This window comes from Trichomycterus rosablanca, chromosome 7, assembly GCF_030014385.1.
Source record: "Trichomycterus rosablanca isolate fTriRos1 chromosome 7, fTriRos1.hap1, whole genome shotgun sequence".
Classification (NCBI taxonomy): domain Eukaryota; kingdom Metazoa; phylum Chordata; class Actinopteri; order Siluriformes; family Trichomycteridae; genus Trichomycterus; species Trichomycterus rosablanca.
The window spans coordinates 13,141,623-13,159,496 of record NC_085994.1 but is presented as its reverse complement, the minus strand read 5'-3'; the positions used below and the strand labels follow the sequence as shown (position 1 = coordinate 13,159,496).

The 17,874-nt window shown below is 39.8% G+C and overlaps 1 protein-coding gene across 4 annotated transcripts in view; it reads right to left on the bottom strand.

The window, feature by feature from the left end:
• agbl4 (AGBL carboxypeptidase 4) overlaps positions 1 to 17,874 on the bottom strand; it is a 587,706-nt gene that overhangs the window by 375,625 nt on the left and 194,207 nt on the right. The window contains exon 1 of one of the 4 annotated variants that reach the window (XM_062999018.1): positions 6,017 to 6,171. The exons of 2 other annotated variants lie outside the window; for them this stretch is intronic. In XM_062999018.1, coding sequence (XP_062855088.1) covers positions 6,017 to 6,130 — 114 coding nt within the window. In that variant the 5' untranslated portion in view covers positions 6,131 to 6,171. Of the gene's footprint in view, positions 1 to 5,246; positions 5,302 to 6,016; positions 6,172 to 17,874 lie in introns of those variants that run through there. One more of the 4 variants, XM_062999020.1, reaches the window with a different exon arrangement.

The window sequence follows — 17,874 nt, the reverse complement described above, 5'->3', positions numbered from 1 at the left end:
TTTTCATGTATATGTACTTATGCTTTCTAAGAAATAAAAGAAGAAGTGAAAGAAAATGGAAAGAATGAACAAAAAGAAAAAATCTAAACACATACACAGCCCATACACAGGGGTCTTGAATGGCCTACTCTACATCTAATGTAGATTTGGACTGTGGGAGGAATCCAGAGCACCTGCCAACTCCACTCCACACCTAAGAATTAAGCCCAGGACCTTCTTGCTGCTAGGTGACAGCCCTACCCAACAAGCCACTGTGCCCCCTTCAAAATGCTTCTATTTTCCTGAATTTAGTACAATGTTTTCATTACAAATTTCCATTCTCAAAGCTTGGCAACAACTACTGGAAGACCAAAGAAGATGAAGGACGTCTGACTTATGGATTTTCCGCAACAGTGAACCGAACCTCATCAAGCATTTATGAGGGGTTTAAAGACAGACAAAGACAAGCATTCAGTAACATCAGTAACAAGATGCTCTCGGTGTCAAATCTGATGCATGATCCGTGTTATCCTAGCATCATGTCATAATATTCCACATCTGTAGTGTCCATTTGTTTTTGTTTTTTTTTACAATAGAATGCAAGCAACCCAGGATAAAGTCACTTATATAGGGGCCCAACAGTGGCAACTGGAAGTGGAGAGGTTTGAACCAGCAATCTTCTTATCACTATATGATCACTAGTCCAGTACCTTAACCTCTGAGCAACCACTGCCCACCTGGATTTGATTTTCCTTGTGGTCACTGTCTGACAGAATTTACCCTCTCAGGGTCAATGTGGGATTCCTTTATGTCGTTTCTATCAAACCTTCCAGAACTATGCAGTAGGTGTATTGGTTAGACTACATTCCTTAAGAAGGCTTAAGTAATGCCCATGGTTTTGTAAAACTCCTATTTAGTTCTGACCAGAGCGGTAGAGAGAACAGAATGGCGACACTTCCATAGGGAACCGTTGGAAAGGGGGTGGGACATTTTTCTGCGCAGCTTCCGGGTTGTGGAGCTCTGAATAGTTCCAAACAACCCATAGAGCCCCATTCATTTCCACTACTTATCAAACATTTTCAGCTGTATGTTGCTTTGTTTAAAAAAAATAATGAATTTGATGTCATTAATATACTTAATCCTGTTATTGTTTAGCATTTGCTCAGCACTAAATGTTACATGTCTATCTTAACTAATAGGTATAACCGAATTTAGCTTAGCCAGTAAGCTAGCTATCGAGGTTGTTTCACTGCTGAGTTTCAGTCAAATCACTCTTAGTTGTTGACGTAGGGTAAAGTTACATTTTAAATTGTTCTGGTTATCAACTGGTTTATGTTTACAGTTAATGTCAGCTGCACTACTGCCGTTTTAGTGCATGGTTGTGATAAAATAAATGAAAATAGATTTGGGTAACCTGACATTAGCTGGCTAGCTTGCTGGTTTTAGACAACTTCTGAGGAAAAACGAGTGAGACACAGTGAGTGAAGCTGCTCTGTGTATTTTCACAAGTATATTAAATGAAAATTGTACTTTTAGTACTCTTCACCTCAAAAGAATATACTTTAAGTGCTCTTAAGTGTACTTCCTTTTCACAAGGGATATTTTTGTATTAACAGTATTAATGATTGACGATGGAACAATATTAGATTAATGATAGAAAACAATAGAACAATTAATTACGATAAAAATATCAGAACATTATCATAAAGGCACAAAAGTAAAACACACATTAAACCAAAGGGATGAAGAAGCTGACATAACAATGTTTGTTTGTTTATTAGGATTTTAACATCATGTTTTACACTTTGGTTACATTCATGACAGGAACGTCACTGATGTACCTGGTGATGATTTTTTTTTCAGATTTTGGCATAAGGGAAGCTTGCTTTCCAGGAGCATGGCCTCTCTTTCCAGCAATGTCACTGCATCATGGAGCTCCATGATGGAAACCACTTGTTCTCGCCCGGAACAGCTTCTCAGCTCTACAGCCTTCATCTGATGGTTGGTAAAGAGCACCCCTCTTGAACTCTTTCAGTCGTAGTAAAATGCTGCATTCTCCATCAGGACTCTCATTGTTGCCTGTAATTGCAGCTTTGCATTTCTCACAAACTGTAGAGTTAGTGATCACCTTCTTAACAATGTAGCCTGCAAGATGGTATAAAACACGTGTCTGTTTTTGTAAGTTCAGGTGCTGCTCTTGGCTCCAGTAGCTCCTCCACCCTCAGACCAGGACTACAGAAGCTGTAAATGGTCCAGGAAGTCTGCTAAATGGTCACCTTCATCCTCCTGGTAGCTTCCAGTTTTCACTGTTGACAGAAACTGTCCAACTGTAATTGCTTGCAGTGCATAACTAAACTCCACTGGAGTTGGGACAGGATTCCTCTGTCTAATACAGCTGAAGGTGTTTTCCAGACAGTCTTGTGTGAATCTGCTTGTCAACACAAACTTGTGTCCCTGGCTCAGCATGTCTTGCTGGATTTCCAGTATTGTTGATGTAGCCATCACAACTCCGGTTTGTACTGGTTTCCAGGTTCCCTTACAACCAATCTTCAGACCACGAAATAGATGGATCATGTCCTGTAGGATGCTAATGGCTTTTTGATACTCATCTGGTATGAATTGGCTCAGGGCTGTGATGACATGGCGTGAGGACATAAGATCAAACCAGTGGTAAACTTGCTCTAGAAACCAAGATGTTGTGAGATACAATTTGGGCCGTTGTTCCTCTTCCACCAGGTACTTGAGGCCAGCACTTGTTGCCTTGCTGAAGACATGCATCGCAGAGCTCACCTTCATTTTTTCGAAGTGGCTGGGTTGAAGTGTTTTCCTGGAAGGATTTGGAACAATTTTTAAAGGCATCCCCTCTTGAAATATTACCAGATCTTGTAATGGACCAATGGAAACCTCATTGGATGAAAGTTTCTCCTTTCGAACCACATCTGGTGAAATGATGAACGTCTGTCCACGGACCACAGCACTTTTCAGATTCTTTACCAGATGTGGAACATCTGGCATGAAGTAAAGCCTCCTGTGCGACTGGACTGGATGTGGGACCGATGTTTGATTGTGGTGAACTCCAAAGGACTTCCACATTGCTCGGTTAGGGCTGCCCATGTCTGTTGTGACATTCACCACATGAAGCCCTATAGAGGATGCCATTTCTGTTATGGTAAGGATGATTGGCCGGTATACTGCCCCATCAGTGGAATTACCACTGTAGTGGTATGCCACTATCTGTTTCCAATGTGTGGTGATTCCTGCCAACATAAAAACACAGGCATGTGTTGCAGCTCCTGTGTGATTGGGTAGCGTCACATTCCCCATACACCTTGCCTGTCCCCATGTGCAGCTCCACACTCGGAGTGCTGGCCATCTCGTCCAAAGTAAGCACACACTCCCTCTCAAACTTTGTGAGGCCATCAGCTTTCAGTTTTAGCATCTCAAATACCTCCCCTAATACTCCTGGCTCCAGCTTAATGTGCTGCATCCTTCTTTGTATGGTTCTTATGTCCGGTAGTGGAATTAGCATTTCCTGGAGCATTTTGTAGCCAGTGGTACCTGTAGTGAAGCGGATTTTTATTGCATTTTTTACAGTTTCATTTCCCCACCGCATCCCTCTTTTGTTCTTTAGTCCAATTGCTGTAATTTGATCTTTTGTTAAAAATGCTGCAAATTTCTTCTGAATCATAATGTTTTTCTGCCTCTCTCTGAAATGTGCTGCATTTCAGTGCTCTCTCTGCTCTTCTTCTCATTGCTCTTTCAGTTTTCAGTTCTTCTTTCAGATCTTGATGACTGAATCCTGGCTGATTGGCTCCTGGTTCACTGCCTGGATGCTCACTGCCTGGATGCTCACTGCCTGGATGCTCACTGCCTAGATGCTCACTGCCTGGATGCTCACTGCCTGGATGCTCACTGCCTGGATGCTCACTGCCTAGATGCTCACTGCCTGGATGCTCACTGCCTAGATGCTCACTGCCTAGATGCTCACTGCCTAGATGCTCACTGACTGGATGCATTTGATGTACTGGAATATCCATCTCATTCACCTCACATTTGCCACAATCTGCACCCTCTCTTTCCTCAAATTCTCCCTCAATTTATTTAAAAACAATAATGTGCTGATTAACAACAGGGCAGGAATGTAGGCTAGACATGAACTGATGTGAAATGAGGAATATTATTAGAAACCCAAATCAGAAAAGGTTAGGATGGTATGGTGAATGTAAATAAAGAAATGAATTATTGGTAAAAGTACTTTTAGTTGGATTTCATTTCATTGCAGACAGTATGCATATGAAATATTTCATGTACAATGGTACAACCCAGATGCCTTCACTCCCACAGGTTTTTAACAGTGTTCTCACACATTTGCTGATAAAGTGATTATCTTCGCCCTATCTTTGCTTCCAAAGAACTTTCCTGGATGCATGCCTTTGTACATGCCTTTAGCAAATGAAATAAATGGAATAAAGCTGTAAAAGATAAAATATCCTTTGTTTATACTGTTTGCAATTCAATACAACTACATACATTTCTAAATCACTGCTTCTTTATTTAATTGCATTTTCCATACCATCCCAACTTTTTCAGATTTAGAGTAGTATATATTACTGAGAGTTCACATGTACAATATCATACCACGTGTTTGTAGTAGGGTTGAGCGATATTGCCGATTTTTATACCGTCTTCAAAAAATACCGTGGTATACGGTATCACACACACACACACACACACACACACACACACACACACACACACACACACACACACACACACACACACACACACACACACACACACACACACACACACACACACACACACACACACACACACACACACAAGAGAGCGCTAGTAGTATTATGACAAATAATTGAGAAAAAACTCATTTAATGATGTTAAATCTGATTGGTTCATGGCGTGTATGTTTTAAAGCAGAAACAAACACAGGCACAAACATCTCTGCACAAGAGAGGATTTTTATGAAACTTAATGCAATGCAACCAGTCTGTCTCTTTCCTGTAGTTTCCTTTTAAAATAAATCTTTTTTTCTCATTGAAGTGTTGTTTGAATTATGCCTACATTTAAGGCAAGGTAGCAAAATGTTCATGATCGTTCATCATTGATATTAATATCGGGGCTGTCTTATACTAAGCTAACAGTTAGCATTTTGCCATTCAAACCAATGGGATGGGATAGCACAGTGCGCAAGCATGTCAACTCACAGTTTATACAAGTTCAATAATCATCAATAATCATTTATTTACGTTATTCTGTTTCTCCGCACCGTCAGCCATGTTTTAAGCCAAGGACACTTCCGATGCTCACTCGTTCTTGAAATGTTAAGATACCGAACTACAGTTTATTAAGGCATCTAAGGTTTCAAACAGCCTCCTTCTCGGGAGCGCGCATAGGATGACGTAAAACGCGTCTATGTAGAGCGCGCACTAGTTTTTGTGTTATCACCTCAGTGATCACCTCCACAACCAATCAGTGAGCTCCAACCGCCTACCCCTCCCACACTGTGGATGCGCGCATGTCCTAAAGTCTCCGTTTTTAAGGTAAACACGAAGCAGAAATTTGGCGCTTCACATTTTTTTAAAATACCGTCACCATTTTTAAATACCGTCATCATTTTTAAATACCGTCATCATTTTTAAATACCGCGGTATACCGTAATACCGTCATACCGCCCAACCCTAGTTTGTAGCATAGTAGTTGTGGTCACTGCAGTAACTGTTAGCAGTTCTTCTGGAAGTCTCAGTGAAGGGGCCTTCCTCCTCTTAGGCCTAGAGCGATGTACAAATACGGCGGGAATGGCATCAGCCCTCAACTTCATTTGGCCTTTTTTTGTGGAAATGAATTGATCCTTCTCAAAATGTGCCTGCAGAAAGGCTTGCAAGTTCAGTTTCCACACATGCTTTAGACATACCCCATAATGGTCAGTTGGATTTCTAATGTGCTCTTTGTTTAAAAACAAATCACTTTGAAATGTTTACCACAGATAATTTTCTATTTCACTTTACATATAACTTACTTGACAGAGTTTTCTGTTATTGTAGTTTTGTGTGATTGTCATGTTGCTTCTGCTGACCATTGCTAACCATTTTTTTCTTCTGTCTCTTTCCTTTGGGAAATCATACATCTGCATTCCTTTCTCTGACCGATTGGTGCATCCAAATGCTGCACAGCCAACCATGGTACGACAGTGAATCTACAAAATGTTACATGTCATTTTTTTTATTTGCACACATACATTTTTGCTCATACTTCACCATTTTGTCTTGTCCTGTTGTTTCCTCTTACATTGTCAACACTGAAATCCTTCAATAAATCCCTATATTTGAAACATAAATTTGTCAGTCTCTCTCCTCATGTTGTGATCTCATCAACCAGGCAAAACATTGCCGTTTGTTGATATTGTCATGATAACATGCTTATGTTGTACTGTATGTCAGGGTCTTAAAATATCAAGGCTGTGTGGTTGAGCAAGGGTTAACTATTTTCTCACGGAACAGATTTTACATTAGACCTAAGTTACATGGAGAAATCCTGCTTTGTGAACACATATCTCAGAAAATACTGAGGAAAAAATAGTGTCAGATTAATTAATGCCACTAGAGTCTTTTCACCTAAAATGAGTTGATTAATCAAGAGTCTTGTTACAGAAATGATAATAAAACATTGGAGCCATAATAAATCATGCTACTTTTACTTTCATACTTAAGTACATTTGAAGGTAAATGCTTTAGTACTTTTACACAAGTGGAGGTATAGAGTATTTTACTTTTACTACTACTTTACTGGAGTAATATTTGACCTGAGATATCTCTAATTTAAATCAACTACATGGTTTGTGTACCTTGTCCACCACTTACATTAGACAAAATGAACTAGTGCATATTCATAATGAGTTCATTCATGTATAACATGTAGGAATGAATGATTAATCACTCATGAAATAAGACATGAATTAATGCTATGTCATGTACCTGCACTATAATGTTACAGGTACGGTAGTGTGTTTATGAATCTGTTTCATTCAGTGCAGGTAAACCTAATGAAACCAGCCACATGGCTTAGTGTTTAGCCAAAATGATTATTATTATGAATCCTCAGGAAAGTGAAGGGAGGTTAGTTCTTGCAAAAAACAAAAAAACTCTTTAATCTCTGTACTGTATATTGTCTCTACTACTTAATGATATCGCTAATATATATGTATGCTAATATAATGTACTGTGTGCTAACAAGAACGACCTATTAACAAGTCATTATAAACATCAATCTTCCACTTTATATACCTTCCACTTTATATTGACATTAAAGCAGATGCAGTAAATGTAAAGGCAGGTGAAAATACCCAGAAATTGTACAATATTTTATTATTTACCGTTTAATATGTCAGTTACTGCTGCCTGTCCCATATGAGAACATGACAGCGCCGGGTTTGTTTGGAACTATTGGAGGGTTACATGAACCACGTGACCGCGTGGTGGCGAGATCAAGGAGTGTCGCAACTCTCTTTATCTACGGCTCTGGTTCTGACTATATCTACAAACTCAAACCCCTAAACGACTGGGACAGAAATGAAGCTGTAATAAAAACAGAAAGACAGTCTTTTACAAGTATTGAAGTAGTGAACAGCCCAACAGTTTAGGTACAATGTTTTAGAAGGCCAGACCGTCAGCATCTCAAGCCTGTTTGATGTTATAATCAGAAGAATCAGCAAATCTGGAGTAATCTCTGTGCTTAAAGAGCAAAGCTAAAAACCAATACTGAATGCCAGTGAACTTCGATCACTCAGACAGCTCTGCTTTGAAAAGTGTTTGGAATGAATTAAGCTTTACAGGGTCTGGAATACTGAGTTAAGTCTCTTCTTCTAACTAGAACCCATCATATAATCAACGGCATCCAGAAATGCCACCAAAATCTAAGCAGGACTATTTTTAAATGTATAATTTACTATTTATATTTTTTTATAACAAACTGGAACCCATAATATCATCAGTATCCAGAAATGTCACCAACATCTAAGCTGGACTGATTTATTTGAAGCTGATTTGATTTGATTATTTGTTATTATTGTTATTGATATTATATGTTCATTATATTGTTATTATTTATGTTATTTGATTTATTATTATTATTATTATTATTATTTTATGTATTTGTTATTATTATTATTATTATTATTATTATTATCATCATTATTGATTGATTTGTTATTTCATTATTGTAATTATATTATTTTATTATATATTACTATTATTATTATTATTATTTTTATTACAAACTGGCACCCATAATATCAGCATCCAGAAAAGTCACCAACATCTAAGCTGGACTGATTTTATATTTTATTATTATTATTATTATTATTATTATTATTATTATTATTATTTTATGTATCTGTTATTATTATTTTATGTTTGTTATTATTATTATTAGATTGCTTTGTTATTTTATTTAATTTTCTAATTTTATTATTGTTATTATATTATTTTATTATATACTATTTTTATTATTGTTATTGTAAAACTGGAACCCATAATATCATCCAGAAATGTCACCAACATCTAAGCTGGACTGATTTTTTATTATTATTATTATTATTATTATATTTTAGGAAATCATGGACAGAGTGTTCTCCAGGCCAAAGAGAAACAGGACCATACTGATTGTTACCACCACAAAAAAAGCTAGTAGGAGGTGTGTTAGTGGAACTAGCACATTGATGCTGGGGAGCACATATACGTAATTCAAACCAGTTGGTGCTGTTTTTAAAGTTTGTTTTGTTTGTTTTAGTAAAACAATGACCAAGTCAAATTCTGCATGTGCCATAACACATTACATTCATTATACATGATATGTACAGTTTGCCTCTAGTTTACATTTACAAGTTGAGCATTAAATATGTTCTATTTTCACTGTTTGATTAGAAGCATGTCGGAAAAGATTTGCAAATCACTGTTGTGACTTTTTACCTGACATTTGTCTTACTGTCTCCAATTTGTGTTTGTATATACAATCTTAAGCAGAAGCAGAAAGTCTGCCATGCATCGACCTTTGTAACACCTCTCATCACCATGAATGAGCTAAAGGAGAGTTTGGATAGATGAGTAGCATATAAAGTTTATTCGGTGTATCATTATTTAGAAGCACAACCTGAGGTGAATAAGATTTAAAACCATGACATTATTATTTAGTATTATTAAGTTATATCACAAACAGTGAATTCTGCAAAGAAATTCTGTAAAATTCAGTTTGTATACATTAGCTAGTTTCTGCCAGACAGGGACATGTAACATGGGATCTTTTATTTACTGAGACAAAAATGTGTTAACTTTTGATAGGATCATTAAAAAACCCCTTCTGATGTTTATATTGTCTCCGATACATTGTAGTGTGAAATACACCAATAGTTGTTTTATAGTAATCCATTCCTTCATCTTAAGTAACTGTTATATCAACACATATTGGAACAGACTGTACACCCAACACCTCCCAGACTCTTAAAAGACGATGACCTTAAGCGAGGTTACCAGATCCCAGGACCTTGAAGCTAAGTGGCACCTACATGTACCTTCCTACTTCACTGTGCCTCCCTCAAATACAGTTATATCATTATAGTGGTTTTAATGCAGATATCAATGCACAGCAGAAACATGGTCTATAATTGTGCTTTAGTTAGCATTTTAGAACTCATTTTGATTTAACAAGCTTAATAATACAATTTAAAGTCCCACTGGGGATGGGGAGGTGAGATTCAGCTTAGCTAAAGCGATCATAAAAACAAAAAGCAGACTATAAAATAGACTCATGTGTTATTATTCTTTAAATTCGGACTCTAGACTAATTAAGAGACATGTTGGTGCATTTTTTTTAGTAGTTTATAGTCAGGTTAAATAGAGGTGTATACAATCCTAGACAGCACACAGAAAGTTTTCTTCTGGCAATTTAAATCATCTGCATATCCAATATTAAGGGGTTAACAAAGCAGATTAGTCGTTCCTATTGGTCGCAAATGCAAATTCATAAGTCAAAGAAAAAAAAAAACAATAGCATTATCCGGTATTTTAGGTGAATATGATTCGAAACAGACGTTAGAGATGCGAAATTGCTGTGTGCCACAAATCCCACTGAAAGAGAGTCAATTCTTCTACTGTAAAGGCGACGACACGCTATCTATTAACTATTTATGCGTATTTCTTTTCTGCTGCAAGCCAGGCAGCACGGTGGCTCGGTGGATCTAGCAAGAAGGTCCTGGGTTTGATGCCTAGGTGGAGCAGTCCAGGTTCTATCTGTGTAGAGTTTGCATGTTCTCCCAGTGTCTGTGTGGGTTTCCTTCGGGAGCTCCGGTTTCCTCCCACAGTCCAAAGACATGCAAGTGAGGACAATTGGAGATACAAAGCAATACAAAATTGTCCATGACTGTGTTTGATATTAAACTTGAACTGATGAATCAAGGGCAGTTGTAGCCTAGTGGTTAAGGTACTGGACTGGTAATCTGTAATCGAAAGGTCACTGGTTCAAGCCCCACCACTGCTAGGTTGCCACTGTTGGGCCCTTAAGCAAGGCCCTTAACCCTCAATTGCTTAGACTGTATACTGTCACAGTACTGTAAGTCGCTTTGGATAAAAGCATCTGCTAAATGACAAATGTAAATGTATATATAAATGAATCTTGTGTTCTGTCATGGAAGTAACCAAAGTGTGCAAAACATGACGTTAAATCCTAATAAATACAACTATAACTTATAAATGTAACTATTTTCATGGAAAAAAGAGGGACATGTGAAAATGTTCTTTGTTCCGTGGAATACTGGCATGGTTACTCGGGCAAGTCGGCATAATTCAAATCTGTAACAATGCAATCACAGGCATTCTTGCGGCAATCAGAGAGAGAAGGATCAAGCCTGAGAGATAGAGAGGCAGAGAGACAGAAGCACTACTGCATTAAACACTTCTGTATCTAGTGAGCTGCAGGAACCCAAATCATGTCTCTATGAAGTCTTGATTAAAACGACTTTACACAGTCAAAGGCCATGAGTGCGCAAAACACGCCATTCTAACCAAAGAATATCGTGCAGAGATGTCAAAGCTTTGTGAAAGGATTACAGCAAAGAATTTACTCTCCGAGTACTCTTATCAAGCGCATTCAAAGTGGAACAAACTGCGGACCAGTGTCAGTCTGACTCTAGATTGCATTTCTGAAGATCTGAGTCGGAGGCAAAGTGACACGAGAGGGCACAGCGCTTCCCTCATGTCGAACTGTCACTCACTTAAACCAACAGAGGACTGTTTAAGTCTCTACAAGTAAAAAGATATTACAAAAAGACACATTGTAGTCCTGACATGCTAACCAATACAGTTCAAAGCTTTCATATTTAGACATTTAAGGGATGACTGTTCTTTAATGGCATTGTGATTTTGTTTATGGGTTTGTTGGATGAAAACATAACAAGTAGGACAACGGTCCATCGCTCCTGATCCAAAACTATCTGGCGACCTTTTTGGTTAGTTCTGAGATGTCTCTAATGGTCTTTCTTTTTACTGTGTCCCTGATGTCAAGGAGGGTAAAGACCTTGCAGGAATGTGCTGCAAACTCTACAGCCTACTTCAACAGGCATAGACTAACGCTTTGGCTATTTTCATACAGACAGACAGACTGATGGGGCAGGCAGACAGACAGACACTTTATTGATCCCAAAGGAAAGTTTGTCTTCATTTTCTTCATTCTAACTCCCCATAAGAATTCATCAGCTTATACTATTTCATTTATAAGACAATTTATTGTGTTGAACAAAGCCAAAATAAAGCAATAAGCCAGGAGAGACCGTGCGTTACTGCGATTTTATCACGGGGAAGGATGTTTCCCTGTCTTTCCCCGTGATAAAATCACAGCAGTAACGCACGGTCTCGAGTGGCTTATTGCTCTTATAAAACGGCGGTCAACATAAAATATAATAAATACAACAATGTTCAATTTATAAATGTTTTTATTTACAAAAACACTTACAAAAAGCATTCTTCCGCGAAATCAGGTAGTCCGTTAACAGTGTTGCTAGGCAGCATGAGGGCGAACAATAAACATTCCTCCACAAACACTATTACACTGTTTCTTGGACGAAACACCCGCTTAATGATTAGGATTAATGTTTATATTAATCTGGACATTTCCATGTATAGTACATGACTTAAAATAGTGTTCAACCAAGTTTGTACTTTTACTTTTCAGTGGCGTATTAATATGGAATGATGTGAGGTGGTCATAGGTGTGCGTATATCGGGGATTTTACAACGGCTTCGAACACGGCTCAGCCAATCACATCTTAGGACCGGAACTATCCGTTTTATAATGGTCATTTTACCAGCCCCATTACAACGATCCTTTTAAAAAGTGCATAGCAATGTGTATTTCATAACAATGCATGTCATGGTCAAGCATATATCAGATGTTGTGCTGATGCCAGTTTCTACACATTAGTAAACATTTTAAATGCAGCAGAAATATCATGGAATGATATTTTTAGGGGCTAAGAGTGACTTTTAGGGGCTAAATTATAAGACCAGACAGAAAGGTGTTCAGAAATACTTAATAGTGGTCCAAGGAAGGACAAGCCTTCAAAAAACAAGAAGGCTTGGGAGTCTGGTACTGTCCAACACAAGGACTGTGGCACAAAACCCTTTTCTGTATAGCCAAGCCAAATTTATTTATAACTTTATAGCCTGCAGTACCAAACAACCCTGTTAGGAAAGCTGATGGTTACAGGGGCAAAATAAAGAAAGAAGGAAGGGAGGGAGGAAAGAAGGAAGAAAGGAAGGAAGGAAAGAAAGAATAAATAAATAAATAAATAACTTCCATAAAATTACAAGAAAGAAACCTTGAGAGGAACCAGATTCAACATGGACCCATCCTCCTTGGGTGGTCTGAAGGATAATTTCAATCATTAATTAAATGTAAACAAATAATACATACACAAAACCAATATGTGAGGCTGTAAAGTGCACAAGTTAACTCCTGTACACTGTTTACAGCTCCTTTATCAAAGCAATAAAAGAGGGTCAGCTAGCAGACATCTGAACAACCAGGCATGTGTACAACCCAAAGAAGAAAAATATGGCACTGGGACGCACTGTAGGATGATCCACCCTGTAGAAGGACATGCTAGTAATGTCCTGGTACCAGATATCACAGGACTCTTTTAAATGTCCTGTGGAGCCCATGTGTCACTGGGTCAGAGCTGTTTTAACAGTATATTAGGCGGGTGGTCCTAATGTTTTGGCTCACCAGTGTATAACTAGTACGTTAAACCCTAAAGGGCCTGCAGAAACACTTAATGGTCTAGTACATTTACATTTTCAGCATTTAGCAGACACTTTTTTTTTTTATCCAAAGCAACTTACAGTACTGTGACAGTATATTGTCTAAGCAATTGAGGGTTAAGGGCCTTGCTCATGGGCCCAGCAGTGGCAACCTGGCAGTGGTGGGGGTTGAACCGGCAACCCTCTGATTACTAGTCCAATACCTTAACCACTAGGCTACAACTGCACTGATCTTTATTCTAAGCGCCATAGAATGAGAAGGAGAGGCAATATTTACAAAGGAAAAATATACAGAAATTACAAACTGGCTAAACAAAATCAGTGTTCAGTTATCCAGTTAGATATAAACTATTTTAGAATATAAATAAATAAATATCTGCAGAATGTCTTCTAAGCTAAGGTCAATGTTCATAACTCGGGCAAGAAGGGCACCAATGTTAATGTTGGCAACAAAGCGCCTGGAGATTTCTGAAACCATCCATCATCTTTAGAGAGAGCTTTACCATGACTGTGAGCAAGACTTATCCCTCAACCTCAGTGTCTGACCTGTAGTGCTGCTTTTGTGTTTGAATAAAAAAGCATTTTCCAATAAAATGCAGGTTAAAGGTTTTAAAGCAGAATACAGAGACCAACTCCACATTAATGCTCATGCTTTTGCACTGATATAGATGCTGCTTTGGATGTCCGTGAAAAGAAGACCTTCACGTAACAATGGAAGAGCTGAATCGATCAGTCCTGAGCTCCGGGAGGCAACGGGGATTGTTACGTGTCTGTCTGGCCCAGCCTGGCCTCATCATGTTAGAGTATGCATAAGAGCACCTGCCTGCAGTCCATAATGATCAGGTGCCAGATATCGTTATCTGTATGACTCAGGACAGACTGATCTGCCTGCCCGTGCTTTATTGAGTTGGAAACGTATAATCCCTTGCCGCCATCCATTATCTATTTATACTACAGGCCTTAATGTAGGCCTTTTTTTTAAGAGTACATTTAGATAGCTGAGGCAGATCGGTATCTGCGTCAAGCTCCTCGGGCTAAAAGCTAGCATCCATTTGGAACGAACATGACCGGATGCGTAGGGAAATGTTAAAGTCGATTAGTAGATCAGTCAGAAGCCAGAAAGTCAGCTCGGTATCTGGGGACGTTCACACACGCAAAATTAAACAAAAATTATACAATCGGCGAAACCTTGAATGGAGATTTTAGTGGTTCAGCGGTACTGCGCGGTGTGGTGGCCTTTGTGACAGTCATGTTCAGCTGCGATGTTAAAATGTGATCCGTAGTTAAAGTAAATGCTGTTAAATGGAAACAGTTTAGACCGCTTAGCATCAAAATGTGTGTGTGTGAGAGATCTAATTCGTATAGTGAGATCTAGTTCATTTTAAACACAGCGCTGAGAAACTTCCTAACTGTGTGTACATCTGTTATTGTAGAAGATTGAAATAAATGTACATAATGAAAGTAGGATGCGAGTATGACTTCTATCCAGACCCAGCAATCCCAATTAAGCGATATAAAAACAAGCCATTTGTTAATGCGGAAGAACAAATCAGCCATAATGAGCGGTATTCATTTGCAGAAATCGGGTCGTGCACATAGACTAGTATTATATTGCAGATGGCAGGGCTCTCCAAACAAAGATAGGGGGAGAAAAAAAAAAACAATTAGCTTAACATTGTAGCTGTAATTAAGAAAATGTCTGTTTGTAAGCTCTGATGTTCATCTCTCGCCTCCAAGTTGGTGCAAACTATTAGTGCAGGTTGTTCGGCATTCACACAGTGAAACTGTCTTAACAATACAGACTTCCTCAAACCCAGAGCATCTACAGCAGGGTTATTTATTCATTAGGATTTTAACATTATGTTTTACACTTTGGTTACATTCAGGACAGGACAGGTATTTACTCATTACACAAGATTCATCAGTTCAAATTAATGTCCTGGACAATTTTGTATCTCTAATTCACCTCACTTGTACATCTTTGGACTGTGGGAGGAAACCGGAGGTCCAAAAGGAAACCCACACAGACACAGAAAGGACCCGGATCACTCGACCTGGAAATAAAACCTAGGATCTTCTTGCTGCGAGGCAACAGTGCTACTCAGTGAGCCACCGTGCCGCCCCAATCTTTTGGTATGGTCCCACTGTGATTTACAAGATGTAACATAGAGCCTCCACAAGGGGGTGTTTGCATCCACTCACTTCCTTAACCGCTTATCCAATCAGGGTCGCGGGCAGGTGTTGGAGCCTATCCCAGCTTTTCAATGGGCGCAAGGCACACAGTAACACCCTGGACAGGGCGCCAGGGCGCCAGTCCGACAGACACAGACACAGACACACACAGACACACAGACACACACACACACAAACACACAAACACACAAACACACACACACACACCTATAGGGCAATTCAGTGTCTCCAATTAACCTGACTGCATGTTTTTGGACTGCGGGAGGAAACCGGAGCTCCCGGAGGAAACCCACGCAGACACATGCAGACTCCACACAGAAAAGGACCCGGATTGCTCGACCTGAAAATAAACCTAGGATCTTCTTGCTGCGAGGCGACAGTGCTACCCACTGAGCCACCGTGCCGCCCCAATATTTTGGTATCGTCCCAATATGGTCCCACTGTGATTTACAAGATGTAACATAAAGCCTTCACAAGGGGACATTCGCATCCACTCACTCACTTTCTTAATAGCTTAACCAGTCAGGGTTGTGGGGGATGCTGGAGCCTATCCCAGCTTTTCAATTAGTGCTAGGCACACAGTAACACTCTGGACGGGGTGCCAGTCCATCGCAGGGCAGACGCCCCAATCTTTTGTCTTTAAGGAACCCACATTTTGTACATGATTTTTTACGCCACCCAGGCAACACAAACAATGCATCTTACTCTCTCTGTACAATCTGGTCCCACTGTGATTTACAAAATGTAACATAAAGCCTCCACAAGGGGGTGTGCGCATATCCAATCAGGATCATAGGGGGGTGTTTGGAGCCTATCCCAGCTTTTAGATGGGCGCAAGGCACACAGTAACACCCTGGATGGGGCGCCAGTCCATCTCAGGGCAGACACACACACACACACACAGACACACACATTCACCTGTAGGGCAATTCAGTGTCTCCAGTTAACCTGAATGCATGTTTTTGGACTGTGGGAGGAAACCGGAGGTCCCAAAGGAAACCCACACAGACACTGAAAGAACATGCAAACTCCACACAGATAGGACCCGGATCGCTCCACCTGAAAATCAAAACCAGGACCCTCTTGATGCTAGGCAACAGTGCTACCCACTGAGCCACCGTGCCGCCCCAATCTTTTTTTTTTAAGCAACCCACATTTTGTCCATGATTTTTTACGCCACCCAGGCAACATAAACAATGCATCTGATTCTCCCTGTACAATCTGGTCCCACTGTGATTTACTCACTTTCTTAACTGCTTATCCAATCAGGGTCGCGGGTGGGTGTTGGAGCCTATCCCAGCTTTTCAATGGCCACAAGGCACACAGTAACACCATGGACGGGGCGCCAGTCCATCGCAGGGCAGACACACATACACAGCAATTCACCTATAGGGCAATTCAGTGTCTCCAGTTAACCTGACTGCATGTTTTTGGACTGTGGGAGGAAACCGGAGCTCCCGGAAAATCAAAACCAGGACCTTCTTGCTACCCACTGAGCCACCGTGCCGCCCCAATCTTTTTTTAAGCAACCCACATTTTTGTCATTTTTTGCGAGAAAAGTTGTGCTGCACTGAATGCTGGGATTGCCTTCAGTGCTAAGGAAGCATCAAGATGCTCCCTCAATATTTACTCAGTTTATAGCTTTGAAATAAGGCACCTCATTAGGCAGCATTTTAAGGCATCTAAGAATTCGAACAGCCCTCTTCTTGGGAGAGCACGTAGTATGACAGAAAATGTTGTCTATGTAGAGAGCTCACTAGGTTTTCGAACACACCCTGAGACAGTTTGTGTGTAGACTTGCAATGGACTGGCGCTGGACCAGAGTGCATTTCTGCCATGAGCCCAGTGTCTGACCAGTATAACTGAAATAGAAGTACAAGTCTGATTTGATCAACAATGCAGACATTGTGTCTTAACTTTCAACTGAAGTGTGTGTGTGTGTGTGTGTGTGTGTGTGTGTCAGAGGGTGAAATGCCCTCTCTCACTTTTACTGGATTTGACAGGTAAGGAAACAGATCACCAGAGCATGACGGCTAACGATGACTCCCCCCCCCTAAAAAAAAAAGACTAATTACAAAAACAGCAGCACCTTTAGGTTCATTTAGGTTGATTACCATTTACTAACATAGACCTAAGAGTGTCAGAGCTTTTTTTTTGAGTGATATGTCACGAACAAAAAGCATCATCAAAGAGTAGTAGTGGTCAGATGTCGCAGCACAGGCAGCAGCTAGATGACCTGGCAGTGACTCAAAAAGGTCCTGGTAGGTTGTCACAGGTATCTGGAGTCATGCTGACTGCAGTGCATACCACAGCTGCTGGAGGGGGCATGGCGGAGGATTCATAGAGCAACTACAATGATTGAGGTGGTCCCACAGAT